The 18,126-nt window shown below is 35.8% G+C and overlaps 1 protein-coding gene across 7 annotated transcripts in view; it reads left to right on the top strand.

Moving 5' to 3' along the window:
• TTC13 (tetratricopeptide repeat domain 13) overlaps positions 1–14,972 on the top strand; it is a 41,173-nt gene extending 26,201 nt beyond the window's left edge. The window contains exons 16-23 of one of the 7 annotated variants that reach the window (XM_062641893.1): positions 3,064–3,147; positions 4,328–4,412; positions 6,633–6,766; positions 8,059–8,188; positions 8,886–8,965; positions 10,074–10,156; positions 12,094–12,169; positions 14,810–14,972. In XM_062641893.1, the coding sequence (XP_062497877.1) occupies positions 3,064–3,147; positions 4,328–4,412; positions 6,633–6,766; positions 8,059–8,188; positions 8,886–8,965; positions 10,074–10,156; positions 12,094–12,169; positions 14,810–14,933 (796 nt within the window). In that variant the 3' untranslated portion in view covers positions 14,934–14,972. Of the gene's footprint in view, positions 1–3,063; positions 3,148–4,327; positions 4,413–6,629; positions 6,767–8,051; positions 8,189–8,885; positions 8,966–10,073; positions 10,157–12,089; positions 12,170–14,809 lie in introns of all 7 variants that reach the window. The other 6 variants (XM_062641892.1, XM_062641896.1, XM_062641894.1 and 3 more) reach the window with 6 other exon arrangements.
• Positions 14,973–18,126: the final 3,154 nt, after the last annotated feature.

Raw genomic sequence — 18,126 nt, 5'->3', positions numbered from 1 at the left:
TTCTATACTTCATCTGTTTCTTCCTGGTTTTATTTTAAATGGCAGATTAAAAGCTTAATTTCTAGGTAACTGCTGGCAGAAAGGCATTCTAGTAACAGCACCTAATTGCCATGCTAAAAATAGCATCTGGGGAAATATGTCCCTGTACAGGATTTCTCTTGTCAGCAACTCTGTTTTTCATTGGCCAAAGTACTTCACTTGTTTTCTTCTCATCAGAGAATGCTATCAAAACTCATGATTTACTCTCTCAGATGTTTTGGTGGTTTCATAGAAATCTGAAACAAGCTTCACAATCATTCAGAATGGTAGGCCTACAGTGAATCTCATTCTAACCTTTTTTGGTTTTGGCTCAGCCTTGACTTCTGGGGCTCTCATCAGCATTTCGGTTGTGCTTTTTTGATGGCTAGGTAGAGGTTCTCTTAAAATAACTGATTTTCTTGAAGGAAGAATAGATTTGGAGCAGCCTAAATACCACTGCCTTAGGAGTTGATCACAATTTAGTACTGGGTGGTGTTTGCATCCTTTTTGATTCCGGAAACCTATACTTTGATCATTCTGCATCCCAAGTAATCGCTGCTTTCATTGGTCAGCTTTCTGTAGTGATTTCTTTCTCCTTTTGGATTGCCTCACAATAATTTCACATAGGGCTAGGGGTAAAAGAAATAATATATTAAGTGGTAGTAGTTTTGTTTGTGTTTGGTTTCTTTTTAATTACTTTTGAAACATGTTCTAGTCCATTATGATTTCTGAATAGCAATTTAATCTTATTGGTTTATACAGATCTGTATAATCTCCTTCATTATTCAACTGTGAAATGGCTGGTGATTTGAAGATATTAATAGGCTACACAGCTAACACCTTTTTGCTGATAATTCAGATCACTTTATGATCTTTTGACTGTTTTTCAGGAAGACATACGTTGCTTTCTATTTGGCTTATTATTTGAAAGTTATTCTCATAACTGTATGACTAAGGCTGAATTCTTTCCGTATGACAGCTACCTGAAAATCAGGTGTAATAATAAATTATTTAGGCTGAAAAATGGCAGCTTTCATGGTTATTAAATATACCAAGATATAAGCTGTTCAGCCAAATAAGAAGTGTAAAAATAGCAGTTGGGTGTATTTGTAACAGATCAAGTCATGCTGAGCTCAGGCTGTCTCTAGGTTTTGTTTAGTCTAAATTGTACACCAGTATTTCCTGTGTGCAAAAAATTTAGAGTAGATATCCATTAACATAACCTTTTTCTTCACTCAGAATTCTTTGCATTTGAAACCCATTATTGTTCAGTGTTTTTTGTCAAATGAATCTTGGCATGGAGGCACTAGCATTCAGTGACTGCTGAATTAAAGATTCTTTTTCAGAGTGGCAAAATGTGTAGAGAGCAGCAGGAAACAAAAAAATTTTTGTTTGTTTGTTTTGAGTCAATTTGGGGGCCTTTTGTTAAAGGTGTGTAAAAAGCATCTTGCACTTCACAGTGTTTGTTAGGCTTCCGGATCTTAGCAGTCTGAAGATGCAAGTATATATGTCAGCTGTCACTACTTCATTTGTCTATAGACAAGTGTTATTTCAGGTTATCTCCTTTCTGGCTCAAATGATAAAAGCTGCCAAGTTTCATTTAAAGTAGAGAAAATATTTTTGAAAGTTGAAGTTACTTCATAGGCAAAACAAGGCTAAACATTAGTGATATACTCAGTATCTTTATAAGAAAATTAAGACACTCTCTTGAACACTGCTTCTTTTGAATCCTTGGTGATAGTGTTTATTAAACAAGGAGATAGAGTAGGAATAAACACAGATCACTTCTGACCACCCACCTAAAGTCTTTTCTCAGTACAACTGTTTCTAGATGGCCTTGCAGAATGATAGGTCTGGTTTGGATGTGTTTTTCTGAGATGCCAGGAAAATACAGTTCCTTATACTGACACACTTCTGCCTGTTGTACAGATGATTTTTTTTTAATACAGATGGAAAATGATGGGACGTACAACAAGGGCAAGTTATGTGTATAGATTTGTCTTCATCTTTCCACTTTCCCTACCTCCCTTTCTGATGTGCAGATATATATAGGTGCTCCATTTCTGTTCAGTTTTTAAAGACTGATTCTGCCATTATTCAGAGACTAGGCCTGTTGAACTGTGAGACCAAGTGAGGCATGAGACAGGGACTTAAGCTGCCAAAAATCACTTAGAATGGGGGAAAAACAGAGTTGTGCACACTTTCCTGTGATTGACAGTGGTTTTGCTTCCTCAGAGAGCGATAACGTTTGCTTTATAAAATCTTGTTTTGTAGACTGGGAGAAGAGGAAGGACTCCTACAAATGCAATAATGGTATGTAATTTTTCCTCTGAGTGGTTATAATCCTAGCAGGTTTCTATCAAATTTTCAATGTTGTTCTTTTTTTTTTTTTTCCTTAGTAGTCCAGAGAAAAAAACAACACCTTTTTGATGTTCTTGTTTAACAGTTACTGCTTGTAACTGTTAGGAGTCAAAGCAATATACTTCAGTATAGACTTCATACAGACAGTACATACAGACAGTATATACTTCAGTATTACTTCAGTACAGATGAATGTAGGTGAATAAAATAAAATGTGTGTGGGCTGTCAGAGGAGGTCAGCATATATATTGGCAAGTATGTAAGCCAGAGATTGTTGTTTCTAGAAGAAAATTCATGGGCAGATTAAGGATTCTCTCCTTGTTATGCAGCATCTATGAGTGTAAATAATTGTTTAAGAAAGGTTGTATCCATATACAAGTTGAGAGTTATCCTATAGATTTACTGGACAAGGGCTGAAAATGAGTAAATATCTGTGGAATGTAGTTTATCAGAGAACAATGACACTAATCATACATGAGCTTTAGCAAGTTTGCTATGGATTCTATATCCAAAATTGGGGATGGACAATTCACCACTTCAGACAAACCTCAAGTTCATTCCCTTAATTTACAAAGCATCTGTGGATAAAATGCTGTCAAATATTTGTGGGAAATATTTGTGTCTTAGCCCTGGAATGGGGGGTTGAAAAACAAGACTTCAAAAAACCTTTTATTTTCTTTGTAGGGGACAGGTCATTAACATGCGGTACCTGGAATATTTTGAGAAAATTCTTCATTTTATCAAAGATAGGATCCTTGTTTATCATGGGTAAATTACCGATATCTTTTTTTTTCCTGCTTCATTCCCTGGTAATTCTGATTTGAAATTGACATAATATTCCTTTTAGAAAGTCTGAGGGATATGTTCTTTTTAGTAAATTCTATTTTCTTGGTATCTATAATTATTTCCTATTGGAAATGCAAAATCCTATTCATTGCCACATAAAGTAGCTTCAGTAGGAAAAAACGTTGTGAATTACAGTATACCTAGAAACTAATAATGGTGTTGAATTTGTGCCCACAATTCTCATGAGTGGGTTTCAGGTCTTTCTAAAACATGATTTATTAAAGATCTTGGGTTTTCTCTTGAATTGAATAGAATAGAATACAATTTCTCTGCATATTGAGATTAATTTATTAAATGAGAAAAAAAAAGATAATTTTAATTGAAACTGGTGTCTGACAAGTGGTTTTAAAGGAATAGAGAATCTTTGCTACCTGCTGCATAGATAAGTTGGTAGGCTTTGTCCTGAAACAGAAGACAGTTTTAGAATTGTGAATGAAAAAATATGACTAAAGGTAACCTGAAAATTGATGTTAATGTATGTTTCAAACTTTCAGTATTTTTTTATGAGTATAATAATTTTGCCACCTATGGTTCGTTTGTGGTGACACTGTTCTGATGACATTAAAAATTAAGAAACTCCTTTTGCTTTAAACTCTCATTTTTCTTTGGTCTGGTAACTTTTATTAAATACTGAGTTCTGTTTCTCAATCTCATTATGCTACTTGAATATCAAGCAATGAAAGTACAGAAAATCCTTAGAACAATTGAAACCATTTAAGTTTTGTAAAATTTAAGATAGTTCCTAAAGATATGCAAGTTCTGTACTACTGGGAAGTCTGTTGTCTACTGGGAGAAAAATCTGTTCATAGTGAGCCAGCAGCATTTGACTTTAAACCAGAGCAATTTGTGCTGTACTTAAAATAATTCTGTTCTTAAAATCTGGGTGTACAGTAATTAGTTGATATTAAAGCACTAGTTCAATAGGTTTCTTCGCAGTCCAGCTGTGCCTGCATCTGCAGTATTACCTTTGAGGCTACACAGATGCATGAATTTTGACAGTTAAGCTGAAAAATAAGATGAGCTGATACAGGATGAAATTACTTCTTTTCAGAAACGCTACATGTGTTCAACCATTGCCATTCCATATTTAACTTTTTTCCAGAGCTAATAATCCAAAAGGACTATTAGAAGTTCGAGAAGCTTTGGAAAAAGTACATAAAGTAGAAGATCTTCTTCCTATAATGAAGGTAAATTAAAGTAAAACTTGAAAACAAGAAAAAATTAATCAAATGTGTTCTGCGAGATGTCCAGTTCCTCAGAATACCACCATTGTGTTATAAACTTAGAATGAATAACTAGAAACACAAAAGTTATTTCAACTCTGCATGTGTGGAATATGATCTTCCCTTTTGGTATATGCAGATGTGTGATGTGTATTTGAAACGCTTGGCCTAATTGTGCATTGGCAAAGAAATTATGGGAAGACCAAATATTGAATGTAATTCTTTAAAGCTAGCCTTATCAACTGGGAGAGTTTGTGGTCAGATCCACCATAATGGTATCACAATATGCCTGCACAGTGTGAAGGAAAAAGAGGAAGATGTGTGAGAGATTAGGAATGTGGAAGCTCTCTTTAGGTTTATTGGTACAGGTTAGTATGTGGTAGGGCTGGTAGGGGGAAGCAGAGGAGTAGTTGCCCTTGGTGACTGATAGCTAATCTGAAATGAAATCTTGGTTTATGTTCTTGTGCTTTGGAGGTCTGTCAGAGTAGGAGCAGGGAAATGTGCAGGTTTTCTTCTTTATTTATATTCTTATCTCAAGTAATAAGGCTTTAGCTGGGTTTAAGTAAAAGGTCTTTCCCCACTCCTGTGCATTAAACTGGAATGAGTAGTGTCTACGTTTTTGGGCTTGGGGAAACCTGTTACAAAGTATTTCTTTTAAAGGATTGGAAAGGAGTTTAGTTAATATAGGGTAACATTTGGGAAGAAGCATGGCTAAATAGAGACAAATTCATTGCTTTTCCCCCTGTAAGCTGTGTCCACACTGCATTTTTATATCTAAGCAAAGCTGACAGATTGCCATAGAAGGAGCACTTTGAAGATATATGGCTGTTACTGCTAATAGGCTGTCTGGGTTTGGATTTGTTTATGGTAGTAGTGCTCACACACTTGTGCCCTATAGGCATCTGTACAGCAGCTATATGACTCAAGCACTGTATTTTTATATGGGTTTCTTTTAGTATGTATTACAAATATAAGTGTCTTCAAAGAACGTATCATAATTTTGGAGGTAATTCTTAAATTACTGTCTTATGCTTTGCCTGGAAAGATGAAGTCAGGTGGATACTAACTGAACTTAAGTAAAACCTTGTGATGAAGAGGTCATAGATGTTGGGATGGATAGACAATTAAGTGTTCCCTACTGACACACAAGACCTGGAAAGCACCTAATATGGCTACTGTTGAATTGTAGGTCAGAAAACATGTTACTAGTAGAGGTAAAAATACAGATTGCTCCAAGAGAATGGTGAAAATGTATAAACAGAGTGGGCTATACATGACTTAATTCAAAACAAATGTTTCAACTGGCAGCAAATGTTCTTCCTGGTTTTCATAACCTGTACATTTTGCTCTGGTTTGAATCTCCTGTATCCCATTACGAATTGTATTGAAATGGAATGCTGTCCCTCATTAGAGGCTTTTAGTTTTGTTTCCTTAAAATAAATGCAGATTCTCTTTAAACAAAACAAGTGCTATCTTAAAATAAATAATCACTCAAGTAATTCATTCAACACTATTGCATTATAATCATTAATAATGTCTGTATAAAATTAATGTCTGCTAATATTGATGTAGTTGGGTTATTCAGGTAGCTGGGGAATGTATGTCAAAAGCTGAGCTTTTGGCTTTAGTTAAATACAGTTTTGCCTGGTTTATACAACTCTGGCTACAGTATTACAATTTTAGATAATATAACTTTGTGAAATTCTAAAACTTTGTGATATTTTTCCTTTTAATGAGGAGGGAACATTCATTTAAACTGGATCATACTTAAGAAATTGTTGCAGAGAGCTGTGTTCTGGAGTCCACACTTAAACTAGTATAAACATAAAACAGGCTGTCAAATTCCTGCTTTTTCATTTACATTGTTACGCCAAAAGGTTACTCTCAACATGCAAGCTGGGGAAGAATCTGCACAACTCGAACTGCTTTGCATAGTTGTTTCTCATAAACAGTGCTGCTTTATGTTTGCTATATAGTTATAAAGTTGAATGTCAATATGCCTCATTAAATATTTATGATTTCAGTAGGAAAAGGAGGATAAATGAAATAACATAGTTCACAGTAACTCTTTATCCTGTTCCCTCAGTTTGTCATTTCTACTGTATGTATTTTAAGGATTTCAAAACAGTAGCTAGGCAGTCTGTCTTTCTTCACTCTAATATTAGTTTTTTCTTTTGAAAGCAGTTTAACAGTAAAACAAGAGATGGGTTTACTGTGAATACAAAAGTCCCTAGCCTCAAGGATCAAGGGAAAGAATATGATGGATTCACAATTACAATAACAGGAGATAAGTATGTTTGCTATTTTCAAGGGTTCAGGTACATTAACTAATGATGAAGTGTTAGCAATTAATCTTCTCAAATGCCATTTTTACTTGCATAAAGTAGGGTCTGTTTCTCACTCATGGTATTTCTGTAAATAAATAGAAAAAATTGTTCATTTGAGGAGTTCTGTTTCCTGTTGTGTTCCCTAACAAAGAGGGAATATGGATAACATTGGTGGAGTAGGCCTTGTTGAGATGATTCTCTAATTTACAGCATAAAAGTGGAGGGAGACCTTGTTATTAATCTTAAACTATAAAATACCTAAAAAGGAAAGATCTCAAAAGTCTAAGTCTTTATTCATATCAAAATGCGTTTCTTTTTGTGAGACCTTATGATTATAGTGACTTCAAAGTCTTGAATGGAATGGGAATTTCTGTGTTCTAAGAGTGGAAGAGACAGCCTGTCTTCTATTTCAGTAGTACCTGTATGTAAAAGGATACCAACAGGGGGCTTTGGAACACTCTCTGGGTGAGATAGTAAATTTCTCACTTCATGGATCCTGGCTCCTTCCTGAAGACTGAGCATTAATCTGAAGTTCAGAAGCTCTGTCCTACTACTAAAACCTTTGGTTTATGCGATTTAAAATTCTATGCATTGGAATTTTTCCCAGAACTTGTGTGCTTTCAGTGAGTTGCATGGAAGCCAAACTTCTCTCTAAAATGTTGACATTATCTCTTGGGTTTTAATTTTATATACTGAATGATATGCCTATATGCAGTGAAATGGCATTAAATCTATGGCCTCAAAGTTTGGGGAAAAATATTTTGGTGTCAGTAACACTGTTTAACTTTGTTCTGCACAAACTTTGTTGTGTAGCAGTAAGTCAGTTTTGATCCATAATTTGTAACTATGCTTTTATGCAAAAACAATTTCATTTTGGTAATTTTAAAGTTAACAAAACTGCACATTACATTCTATACAAAAATCTCAAGGCCATGAAAGTATTTTAAATTTTTGTATTTCTTCTTTTTACATACACTTTAAGTGAAACACTAACGGTCATCAGGTATTCTTCAATGGTAATACTTCATCTGTGATTAGACAGCAATCTTCATGAGTTCTCTTAGACAATTTACAATGTCATAAAATGTTTGTAATTCAGGGATTTTTTTTTTTTTCTTTAAAAAGGGGGATAATGCACATAATCTTCTAGAGGAGAAATCATAGGAAAAAGTTTATGGTGTGGTATTTAACTGTAGCATGTTAGTAACTTACCCTGGATATTAGATTATGCATCTGTTACAAAAAAATTCTTACCTTCTTTTTTTGTTTCATCCACTTGATAGAGTGGGGAACATATTATTTTCAGTAGAAACTCAAACAACAGAAGAGAGAACACAGCTGTATCATGCAGAAATAGATGCGCTATATAAGGATCTAACGGCGAAAGGAAAAATTCTGTCTGCAGAGCTGGGGGTAAGGCTCTTTTAATGGAAATGATGAATTCCCTGATAAAATTCTGTCATGTTTTTATACCTTCTCTTTAACAGTTCCTGTTCTAATAATTTTTGACAGAGATCTTAAGCAGTAAAATTGACTGCTTGCTTAAACCCAGTTATGGCATATAGCATAAGAAGTTGTCATAATTCTATCTGTTACTGTAAGATTTGCAATGTTTTGCTGCAGTAAGAGTCTAGACAAGGTCTCAGTATCACAGAGTGTTCCTTCCCCCCCTTCCTTCACCCTTATTTTCTTTGTTTTCCTGTGTGTTCACTGTTTCATCGTCCTTATAAGCACTGTTTAGGATTTGGCTCATGGTGGCTACATGTAATATGAGAAGTAGCACAAATTCATGAGAAACACTGGAATTATGTTCGTGTTGATTTGTATTGCAGTGATGATCTAACTGTATTTGAGCTTGTGCTTTCCGTTTTTCATCCTTTTATACTGCATAGATGAACTGTTTCACCTAAATTTTAAAGATCTAACAGAATAATTTGCTTAAACATGGGTTAATCAGGCTTCAACTTCCCAGCTTGAGATTTTTCACATTTGAAATGGTTTAAAAAAAGTAATTACAGTACTGTAAAGGCTTTCCAATATGTGTTCCTTTATGTGGTGTTATCTGAATATTAAATTATCTTTAATTCACTTATTTTTTTCTGTTGCTTAGGAAGTAGATGCTGTTTGCAACTTGATCCTGTCATTAGTTTATTACTTCTATAACTTAATGCCACTTTCAAGAGGATCTAGGTTAGTGATTGTTTTTATCATGTCTGTTATCTTGAATGCACACTGTCAAATATCCATGTGTTGCAGTATCAATATATTTCTTAATATTAAAAAATCTAAAAGAGCCTTGATTGAGCAGTGTGTCACCCAGTCTCTCATTTTGTGCTGCCATGACAGTAAGTACTGACTTAGTACTGTTTTAAAAGCTGTTTGGTAATTGCTGATGGTAATTATTCATAGCTGCATGTATATTTAAAATGATGGTGAGTCTGTATTTATAGACTATTGCTCATAGAATGAAAAGTGCCATTTTTAAATTGTAATGCTTAGGTTCCTAATCCGTATTATGTTACTCCACTGTAATTTCACTCAAAAAGCTTTACCAAAACATGTATTCAAGAGGAAATATACTTTGAGATCATTTATTTTAATAAAATACATTTAAGTATTATGTTAGTAATTTATTGCAGCTGTTAGGGTCACCAGATGAAACCCTAGAATAAAGTCCCATATGTCACAGATAAACCTGGCTATATCTAAGACTGTTATGAATCTGTTCCCCAAAGCATTTAAGATCTTTAAGCTCATTATTAAACACAGTTTGATAGAAAATAAAATTTTAAAAATCCAGAGACCTCATTTGTATAACCAGGTTTTGCCTTTCTCTTGCAGCATGTGGAAATTAAATTCTGAATTTCACAGTTAAAAAATTGAAAGTTAAAAAAAGTTAAGTAGCTGAAGAGCTTTACAGAGCCTCTTGTCTCTGTTGCAGTAGAGTTCATAAACTCTTCCAGGCTACAGCTAAGCTTCTTGGGAACAGGGGTTTGCTTTGTTTTCAGCTCTACGGAGTCCTAAAAGCTTGAAAGTCTGAAACTGTGATTCTGACTACTGTAGATACAGTGCTCTTCTGCTCCATAGGATCATAACTTCATTCCAGTGGTGCTGGAAAGTAACACTGATTTCACTTTTTAAGTGTTTCATGCTTGGTTTTACATGTAAAATAAATTAACTAGCATGGAAATTTTTACTAGCCTTCTATGAAACAGCACTATATTATATTTGTTTTGTAGTCTAAAATAGCATTATGGAAAGATTTTTACTGTTCTGTGGTTTTGTTGTTTTTTTTTAGTGTGATAGCTTATTCAGTGATCATGGGAGCACTGATGGCAAGTGGAAAAGAAGTATCAGGAAAAATCCCTAAAGGAAAGGCAAGTATCAAAATACACTGATTCAGCTTGCATGGAGGAAGTGATACTTGTAAATATGAGGAAGGAGCTGTAAGAATGAATAGGAGTTGCACACTTGTTTACTGGAGATGGGTGAGATGCATGCTGTGGTGTCTTGCAGCCTGAGAGAGTTTTGAAAATCTCATTGCTGTTCTGACAGCAGTGAGATTAGAGATAGCATGTGCATAATTCTGGTTAGTCAAATTGGAACACTTTATATCCCACAGTAAATACAGATTTGTAACTGAAGTTTCTAGTGTGCTGAGCTGCTTTTTGAGAAAGGTTCTGAGAGTAATTGGGCAGAATTAGTGACTCTTCTGGCTCATAGCAGAAATTTTCTGTCTTTGCACTCAATGTGTTCCAGAGCATTTAGGGCTTGCTAAGGGAAAATGTATTTGCAACTTCTCTTGATTTCTTGTATTCTGCTTAATTGAAAATAAGTCCTAGCTTTTAAGTTACTACTCTTGAATGTTATACCATCTTGCTCAATAAAGGGTTTCCTTTATTCAACTATTGGTCTATTAGCTGTGTTACCCTTTTAGCGTGAAAGGAGTAAAAGCATCCCCATTTTTTTAACATATTGTAAAAAGAAATTCTAGTGAGAATAAAAGTTGTTTAAGAAAATATCCTGCATGGATAACTGAAGAAAAAGCAACTTTCCCTTTTGTTGTAGAAAGGCCTGAGAACAATGAAGTTTGTTCTTTCAGTACAATGAAGTCGTAGTAACTCTTAAGAGCAAATTGTACTTGCTTAGTAGCAAGAAAGATTCCTTTCCAGTATGCCATTAAGCTAAAGTAGAAGACTTTTGTGCATTTGGTAAGGCATCTTCTCAAGACTTTATAGGGTAGTGTATTTTGCTGGCTGGTTTCATGCAGGCAAGCAGAGCTTCAGGTTTACTAAAAAGCAGGATTCCCAACTTACAGGAAGCTCTGGGAACATCTTTCATTTGAGATATTTACCTGAAACAGAGTGCCTTAAATGGAACAAACCTATTTTTTAGAAAAGCTTTCATCTGCTGGAAGAAGTTGTTTTCCTCAGTTGAATGAAACTGGGATATATAAATATAATTTTTTTATTTTCTTTTTTTTTTTGGGGGGGGGTGGGTGGGAGGGAGGCTAGATTCCATAGAAGGGTACTTCTGCTCCCAAGCTTATGACAGCATGCATTATCAGGCCACTCTAAAGACAGACATCCAGTAGTCAAGAGTCCTGTTATTGCCTGGCAGGTCAGTCAGTAGCCATGGTCACTGTAGCTTCCAGTGTTGATTGTGCAAGCCCACAGAGAGTTTTAGTGCCTGGTGTGCATGCTGACTTCCAAACTGGTGAGTGATGAGGGGTGAAATAGTCTGGGCACAGACTGGTAAGCAAGCTTACTCCTTTCTTACCAAGAATGTAGGTAGCACGCTTTCAGAACACTTCCTTGATTTCAGACAAAGTTCACTAAACCACAGATGTGTCTGCTTAAATGTTACAGTACTAAGGAACTGATGCTTTTGACTGAACATTGTTTTACTTAAAACTTATTTTCAGCTGTAGATACGAGCAGAGTTCTTAGCTATATGTAGTTAAGCTTGTCTGAAAGCCCACTGTGGAAACAAGTAATACAGAGTACACGTAAAGTCCAATATAAATATACCAATCATGTGATACAATAATTTGCATAATATATTATGTAGAAATCAGAAATTTTCCCATTTCATTTAGACATTGTAGGAAAGGGCAATATTTTTTGGCACTGACTCATGGGTATTAACATCTTGTCAAAAAGATTTAAAAATAACTGTATTTTGTCATAAAAGGAAGGAAATGTTTTTAAAGTAGAATTTATATGCTAAGAATATTTGAAGATTAACTTCCTGAAATTCGAGAATTTAGACATTAGATATTAATTTCTTTGTATCTATTTTATTGCGTTTTCAGCTAGTTGATTTTGAAGCAATGACAGCACCAGGCTCTGAAGCTTTTAGCAAAATAGCAAGGAGCTGGATGAATCTAAAAAGGTAAATCTTTCTGTTCAGACGGGGGGCAAGGAAATATGAAGTACTTTATATGTTCAATTTTAAAATTTACTAAAAAATGTTACTTAGAAATTATGAGCTGAGTAAATGATTGTGTATTTTTTTAACTGTTTAGGATCTGATGAGACAAGATTTGAACTTACACACACATTAGTGTATTTCTGGAGTATGAATATAGTGGTTAGTAGTCTAGACATTCAGTTATGTGTTATCCTCTGAGAAAAATATAATATTTTCATTTCATTCACTGGTCAAATTTGCTTTTTTATTTTTTTTTAATCATTAGCAAGTAAGGTGATTGAGTGAACAAAGCAAGGAGAAAATATTAACTTTTTTCCCCCTATTCTTATGCATCTCTTCAAACTATATATCAAAAGTATTTTATTTATCCTTTTAGTGCTATTTTGATTTAGAGAGTGAAGTATTTCCAAAGTTGGTGGAAGTTCTGAATATATGGAATTCCATTACTTAGTATACCTTCATGACTTTTGTGTATTGCTTTAAAACTTTGATTTTCATATTAATTTATTTTTGAATACTGAACACATTTATTCCTTGCCAATATTATGAATCTGGTGCATTTGATTTGTCCTGTACAAAATCTAAAAATCCTCCTGAGACAAAACCAGTTTTGATATGCTGCAGGTCAGGCTCAAGATGCTTGAGGGGTGCTGAGAGAACTAGTTGGTGTCCTTACAAGGCTGTCTATAATCTCTGAAAGATTATGCACATAAGGGGACATTTGCAGTGACTGAAGGAAAGAAAATCTTGCATCCATCTTCAAGAAGTCTAGAAGGATGACCCAGGGAAACTGTAGGCTGGTCAGTTTGGTCCCTGGGAAAGTCATGAAGTTAGTCCTGTAGGAAAGTATTTTGGGGTGTATGAAGGAGAAGGTGACTGGGGGACTCTTGTGTCCCCCAGTTGATGTTTATTTTTACTTCAGCAAGGACTCCCACTGTGCTGTCATACCAAGACTGCACATTATGGTTTGCACGAATGGCTAGCTAGATGGGTAAAAAGCTGTTAGGATAATCAGATATAGAGGCTACTCAGCACTTCAGACCATACCTAGAATACTGCATCCGGTCTGGGGGCAGTGCAGTAAAGACTGATAAACTGAAGCAAATTCAGAAGAGAGCCACCAAGGTGGTTAGAGCACTGGAGCACAAGCCTTAACTGGTGTGAGTTGGGCTTGTTCAGCCTAGAGAAGGCTTTGACCTAACAGCAGCTTTGCAATACCTGTGTTGAGAAAATGGAGCTGGGCAGTGCTTGGTGGAAGGGCAAAAGACAAAATGCATGAGTTGAAATGAGGCTCAGGCTGAGCATAATCTTTTTACCCTGAGGGCAGTCAGCAGAGCAGAGAGGTTGTGCAGTCTCCATCCCTTTAGATTTTCAAGACCTGACAGGATAAAGCCCTGACACCCTGGTCTGAATTTGCTGTTGACCTTTCTTGGAGCAGTGTGTTAGATCACGAACCTCCTGAGGTCTGGTCCAACTGGAGTTGTTCTGAGAGCCTAAGGAACCCTGCAGCTGCTGTTAGTGCTGAATATCTCACACTGATTAGTGTTGTTTAACTTCATATCAGTGTTTCTCAGCCTGGTGAATTTCACTAGACTCTAAAATCCCTTCCTAAATGAAGAAAGCTATTGTGAAGACGCAAGGACATCTTCGTAAAACTCAGGCTAAAAACCTACATGTAAATACAGTCAGATTCAGCATTTATTAAGGAGTAACATTTTTAAACTACAGCATAGCAAGTTGTGGTCTTTATTAAAAGTAGTCCGTGCAAATACTGTGACTTGGTAGTCTTGGAAATATAAAATATTTATGATTCCTACCATTTTTTTTTACTGTAAATCTCCAATTTATGTATTCAACTTCTTTCTTGATCCTCTGTTCATGGGTGGATTTTTAATTTGTTTGTTTTAAGACATATCTTTATCATGTTTTAAGACATATCTTTGCTCTTGCAGCAAAGTCAGTTTAAGCCATTTCAACTGTACCTATGTGTATCTGACCCTCTCAGTTGTACTGCTGAAATTTGTGGGAATCCATAGCAAACCTGATCGGAAAAGTGATTTGTGTTAAAAATAGCTGTGCCAAACCCAAAGTTTATTTTTAACTGAGACCATTTCATAGCATAGTCCCACCGATAGTATTTCTGGCTTAAATGAGAGATATAAAATGGCTGAGGAATGAGCCAGAGTGGAGAAAATGCTGCAGTCTGGTTTGCTTGATGCTGAAAAAAATATCTGTAGAACCATAGCCCAAAGGATTTCAAGTAATAATGTGGAGGTAATTAACCTGAGCAACTAATTTGTCTGTGGTAGAAGAGTAATAATGGTTAGTAACTTAGGCTTGAATACTTAAAGCAGTAAAATTTTGCTTTTAACTCCTGCCGCTTCCAAAGGCTTTTTTATGTAGTCATTATTTTCATTCTGTATAGGGAATGAATAGTTATGAGAAGCAAGAGCTGGTTGGGGGCAACAAATTCTTGATTTCAGGTCCCAAATTTGTTGGAGAAGGCCGTGAAGAGAAATATAAGCTAACGTGTTAACTTCCAGGTAAATCATAAAACTCACTATAAGATAAATAATTTTCTTTTTTTTCCTTCTCTTTCAGTATTTCACCTTCTTACAAGAGCCTGCCATCAGTATCGGAGACTTTACCAACCCTGAGAAGGATGATTGAAGTACTAAATACAGACTCGTCTCATTGTATAAAAAAAACTATAGTTGTTGTATAATTTATACGAATAAAAGGCCAAGAGATACTGCTTCATAAATTATTTTTAAGGGGAAATTGTGGTCAAAATAGTTTTGTGGGTTTTGTTTTTGTGGAGTTTTTTGTTTGTTTTTAATAGATTAAGCTTACTTGACTAGTTAAGACAAGAACAAAAGGAATCTTTCTATGACCAATAATACTAAGAAGGAAAAAAAGAAGTAAAACAGTTGATTCCCCCCGTATTGAGACATACTCTAACAAGAAATACAGCAGTTCAGGGACCAAACAAAAAAGCAGTAAGAAACTTGATCACAGTTATGATCTGAACATGTTGCAGGTGAATTTTTATTTGTTTATTTTTTAAGGTAAAAGTAATCTGCGTTGGAAATACCACTAACCTGCTTCCCGCTTGGGTTTTTGTTTGGGTGGTATTTTTATTTTTTTTTGGGGGGGGAGGGAGGGTTTGTTTGGTTTTTTATTGTTGTTGTTTTTTTTTGTTGTTTTGTTGTTTGTTTTTTTGGTTGCTTGGTTTTGGTTTGTTGTGTTTGTTTTTTTTTTTTTTTTTTTTTTTTTTTTTTTTGTTGTTGTTTTTTTTTCCAAAAACCTCTGTCTCCTGCATGGGAAACCTCATGAACCGTACATGTGCAATTGGTAAATACACAGGCATTTCATGTAATGTGGGCCAGCGAAGGACCAGATGTCAGCTGAAAAGAATGAGTTTCAGGAAAATATCATTTGGAAACCAAAACAAACAAATGACATATTTGGAGTTAAGCTGTTGGTGAGTAAATGTCAGAAACACAGCAACTGTACGTCAGCCTCCTGTTCCAAGTACCCACTGGTGGCTGGCAGAAAATGCCAAAGGATTGACACCACATTGGGAGAGCTATAAGGCGCCTTGAGTTGTTTGTGTTGGAAGGGCCTGGCAGCATTCTGGAAAGGCAGGCTTCCTTGTAGGGCAGGGCTAATTCAGTTCAAACAACATGGACAGTATCATGAACCAGTGTTTGACTGTAATAGTGAAGATATTATTTCTGGTGAGTCCTAACTGAATTATATTCATTTTAGCTTGAGCTTTGTGACTTTAGAACTGTTTATCAGCATTTCAGAAAATCTACAGAACTGTTCTGTTTCAGACATAGCTTTCAAGTTGTTTAATATTGATAGTCTAAACTGTGATTCTGTTACTGTTAGCTTTTACGCAAATATTCTATTTATTTTGCTTGCTTCCAATTTTCCAGAGGTTAGGGCTTTGCTGTGCAATTGCAAATATATGGCCTAATTATGTAATATGAGATATGCTAAAGAATACGTTATTTACCAAGGGAGAGGAGAAAACATCCTGCATACCCCAAAGTGTACCAGTAGCAGTGGTGTGGTTGTTCTTCTCTGGCTACAGTGCAGGGCAATCTCAGTCCCCTCTTTAATGAAGAAAGAAATGCAGCAAAGCATCAAGAGTGTTGATATAGGTGACATACTTTTATAGTGGTACTGAAAGCAGGGTGGATTTATTGAATGGAGGGTCTTTTAATGATGATTCCACACAAGTATTTATCAGATTCAAGTTAGAAGCTGCTGTGAATCCTGACATCCATTGTAAGAAAAGCCCTGATGATTTAGATTTCACGATTTATTACCTTGATCACTGGCAGAATAGGGCACCCATGGGTTGCTAGAAACCAAAGTGTTTACATGTATGAAGGATTTTCATAGAGATAGAAGATGAATCCCAGAAAGTGGACTCATACTACGCCTGCATTAGCAAGCAGTTCATCCTACCCAGATGAGTAACTCACTTCCCACATTATGTGCATTTCAGAGGTTTTACTTTTGTCTGGTTGTCTAGTTTATGCTGCTCATTGCATCTGAACACACATTAGCAGTGCATCTTCCAAATTAGATGTCTCTCGGATGAAATGACTTGTATTCTGAAACCTGTCTGGACTGAGAACCAAAAGGTGCTAAGTGGAGAAGGTGAGGAGACTCACTTCAAAAGTGTGCTCCCAACTCGGATTAAACCAATGGTACATCTATACCTCTGGGAACTTTTTTCATGAACTCTTACATTCAGATTGTATGTTGAAAATACAAGGGTAGCGAAAGTAAGTGCTTTCCTTCCATGTAACACCTTTTGCCATCTATTGCTGAAGCAAATGTTGCTCTCTATGTAGTAAGGCAAATTTGACCACTTGTCTGGCTGAAATTAGTGAAGATGCCTTTTACATTTTCTTGATCAGAATTTATATAAAGCATGACAGTAGGTACTTCTTTCCATGTAAGGATAAAGGAGGCTTGTGAGTTTTCACTGAAGAATCAGGCTGCTATCCAGTTGTGACAAAAGGTATTTTCCCACCTTTCTTTTGTCCAGGTACCTTCCCCTACCCCACTAGAAATTAAGAACTGTTTGCTTCTATGGTGTCTTCTATTTAAAGGTCTAGAAGTTTCAGAAACCTCTACTAAATTTCATTATGGAGGAAAGGGCTTGTCTTTTTCTGCCTACCTTATACAGAAACAGGTACAGTAGCTAGGAAGAGATGTCTGGCTTTATGTCTTGATTGTATTTGAATAGTATGATCTTTCCTTTAGGCCTCTTAAGTTTTCTTATACCTTGTATTACCCATTGAGAAAGGTGAAATCTACATTGGCATTGACCAGACAGTTCTTGGAACAGTAAAATAAGAGCTTTCTTGTTTTAGGGATCACACCAGAGAGAGTGGAGGAGGGGTGGTGGGAAGAGGAAAACCCCCTGGACAAACCAACCATGTACAGTTGTCCAGGTTTCCTTTTCCTCATTTCTCTTACTCCTGTGACCATCTTAATACCTACCCCCTGCTAACAGGCAAAAAGATGGTATTAATGAGAGATCAAGGAAGGGTAGGTGTAACATGCATTACACCTCTATGAGTGCGTGTGTGTATACGTGTTTCATAGGCTTGTTTCTCTGGGCGTGATACAGATGACTAAGACAGAAAGCAAGCTCAAGTCAAATGCACCCAAACAAGTTTAACAAACAAAACAGGATTATATAACCGGGCTGGTATGTGATGACTTGGAGGACTGTAATTACCTCCTAAGAACCAGATACGTGGATAAACCTAATTATCATTTTCCATCCTCTTCTATGTCATCTTAGGCAGCTGGTCTAGCGATACCATTTGAACTCGTAAATGGGAACACTAATGTATTGCAGCCCCAACCATTTATCTATTATGAAT

This window comes from Pezoporus occidentalis, unplaced genomic scaffold (assembly GCF_034315485.1).
Source record: "Pezoporus occidentalis ecotype Australia unplaced genomic scaffold, CSIRO_AGI_Poc_V1 ctg7, whole genome shotgun sequence".
Taxonomy (NCBI): Eukaryota; Metazoa; Chordata; class Aves; order Psittaciformes; family Psittacidae; genus Pezoporus; species Pezoporus occidentalis.
The sequence above is the reverse complement of the archived record's forward strand: the minus strand, read 5'-3'. Positions and strand labels throughout refer to the sequence as shown.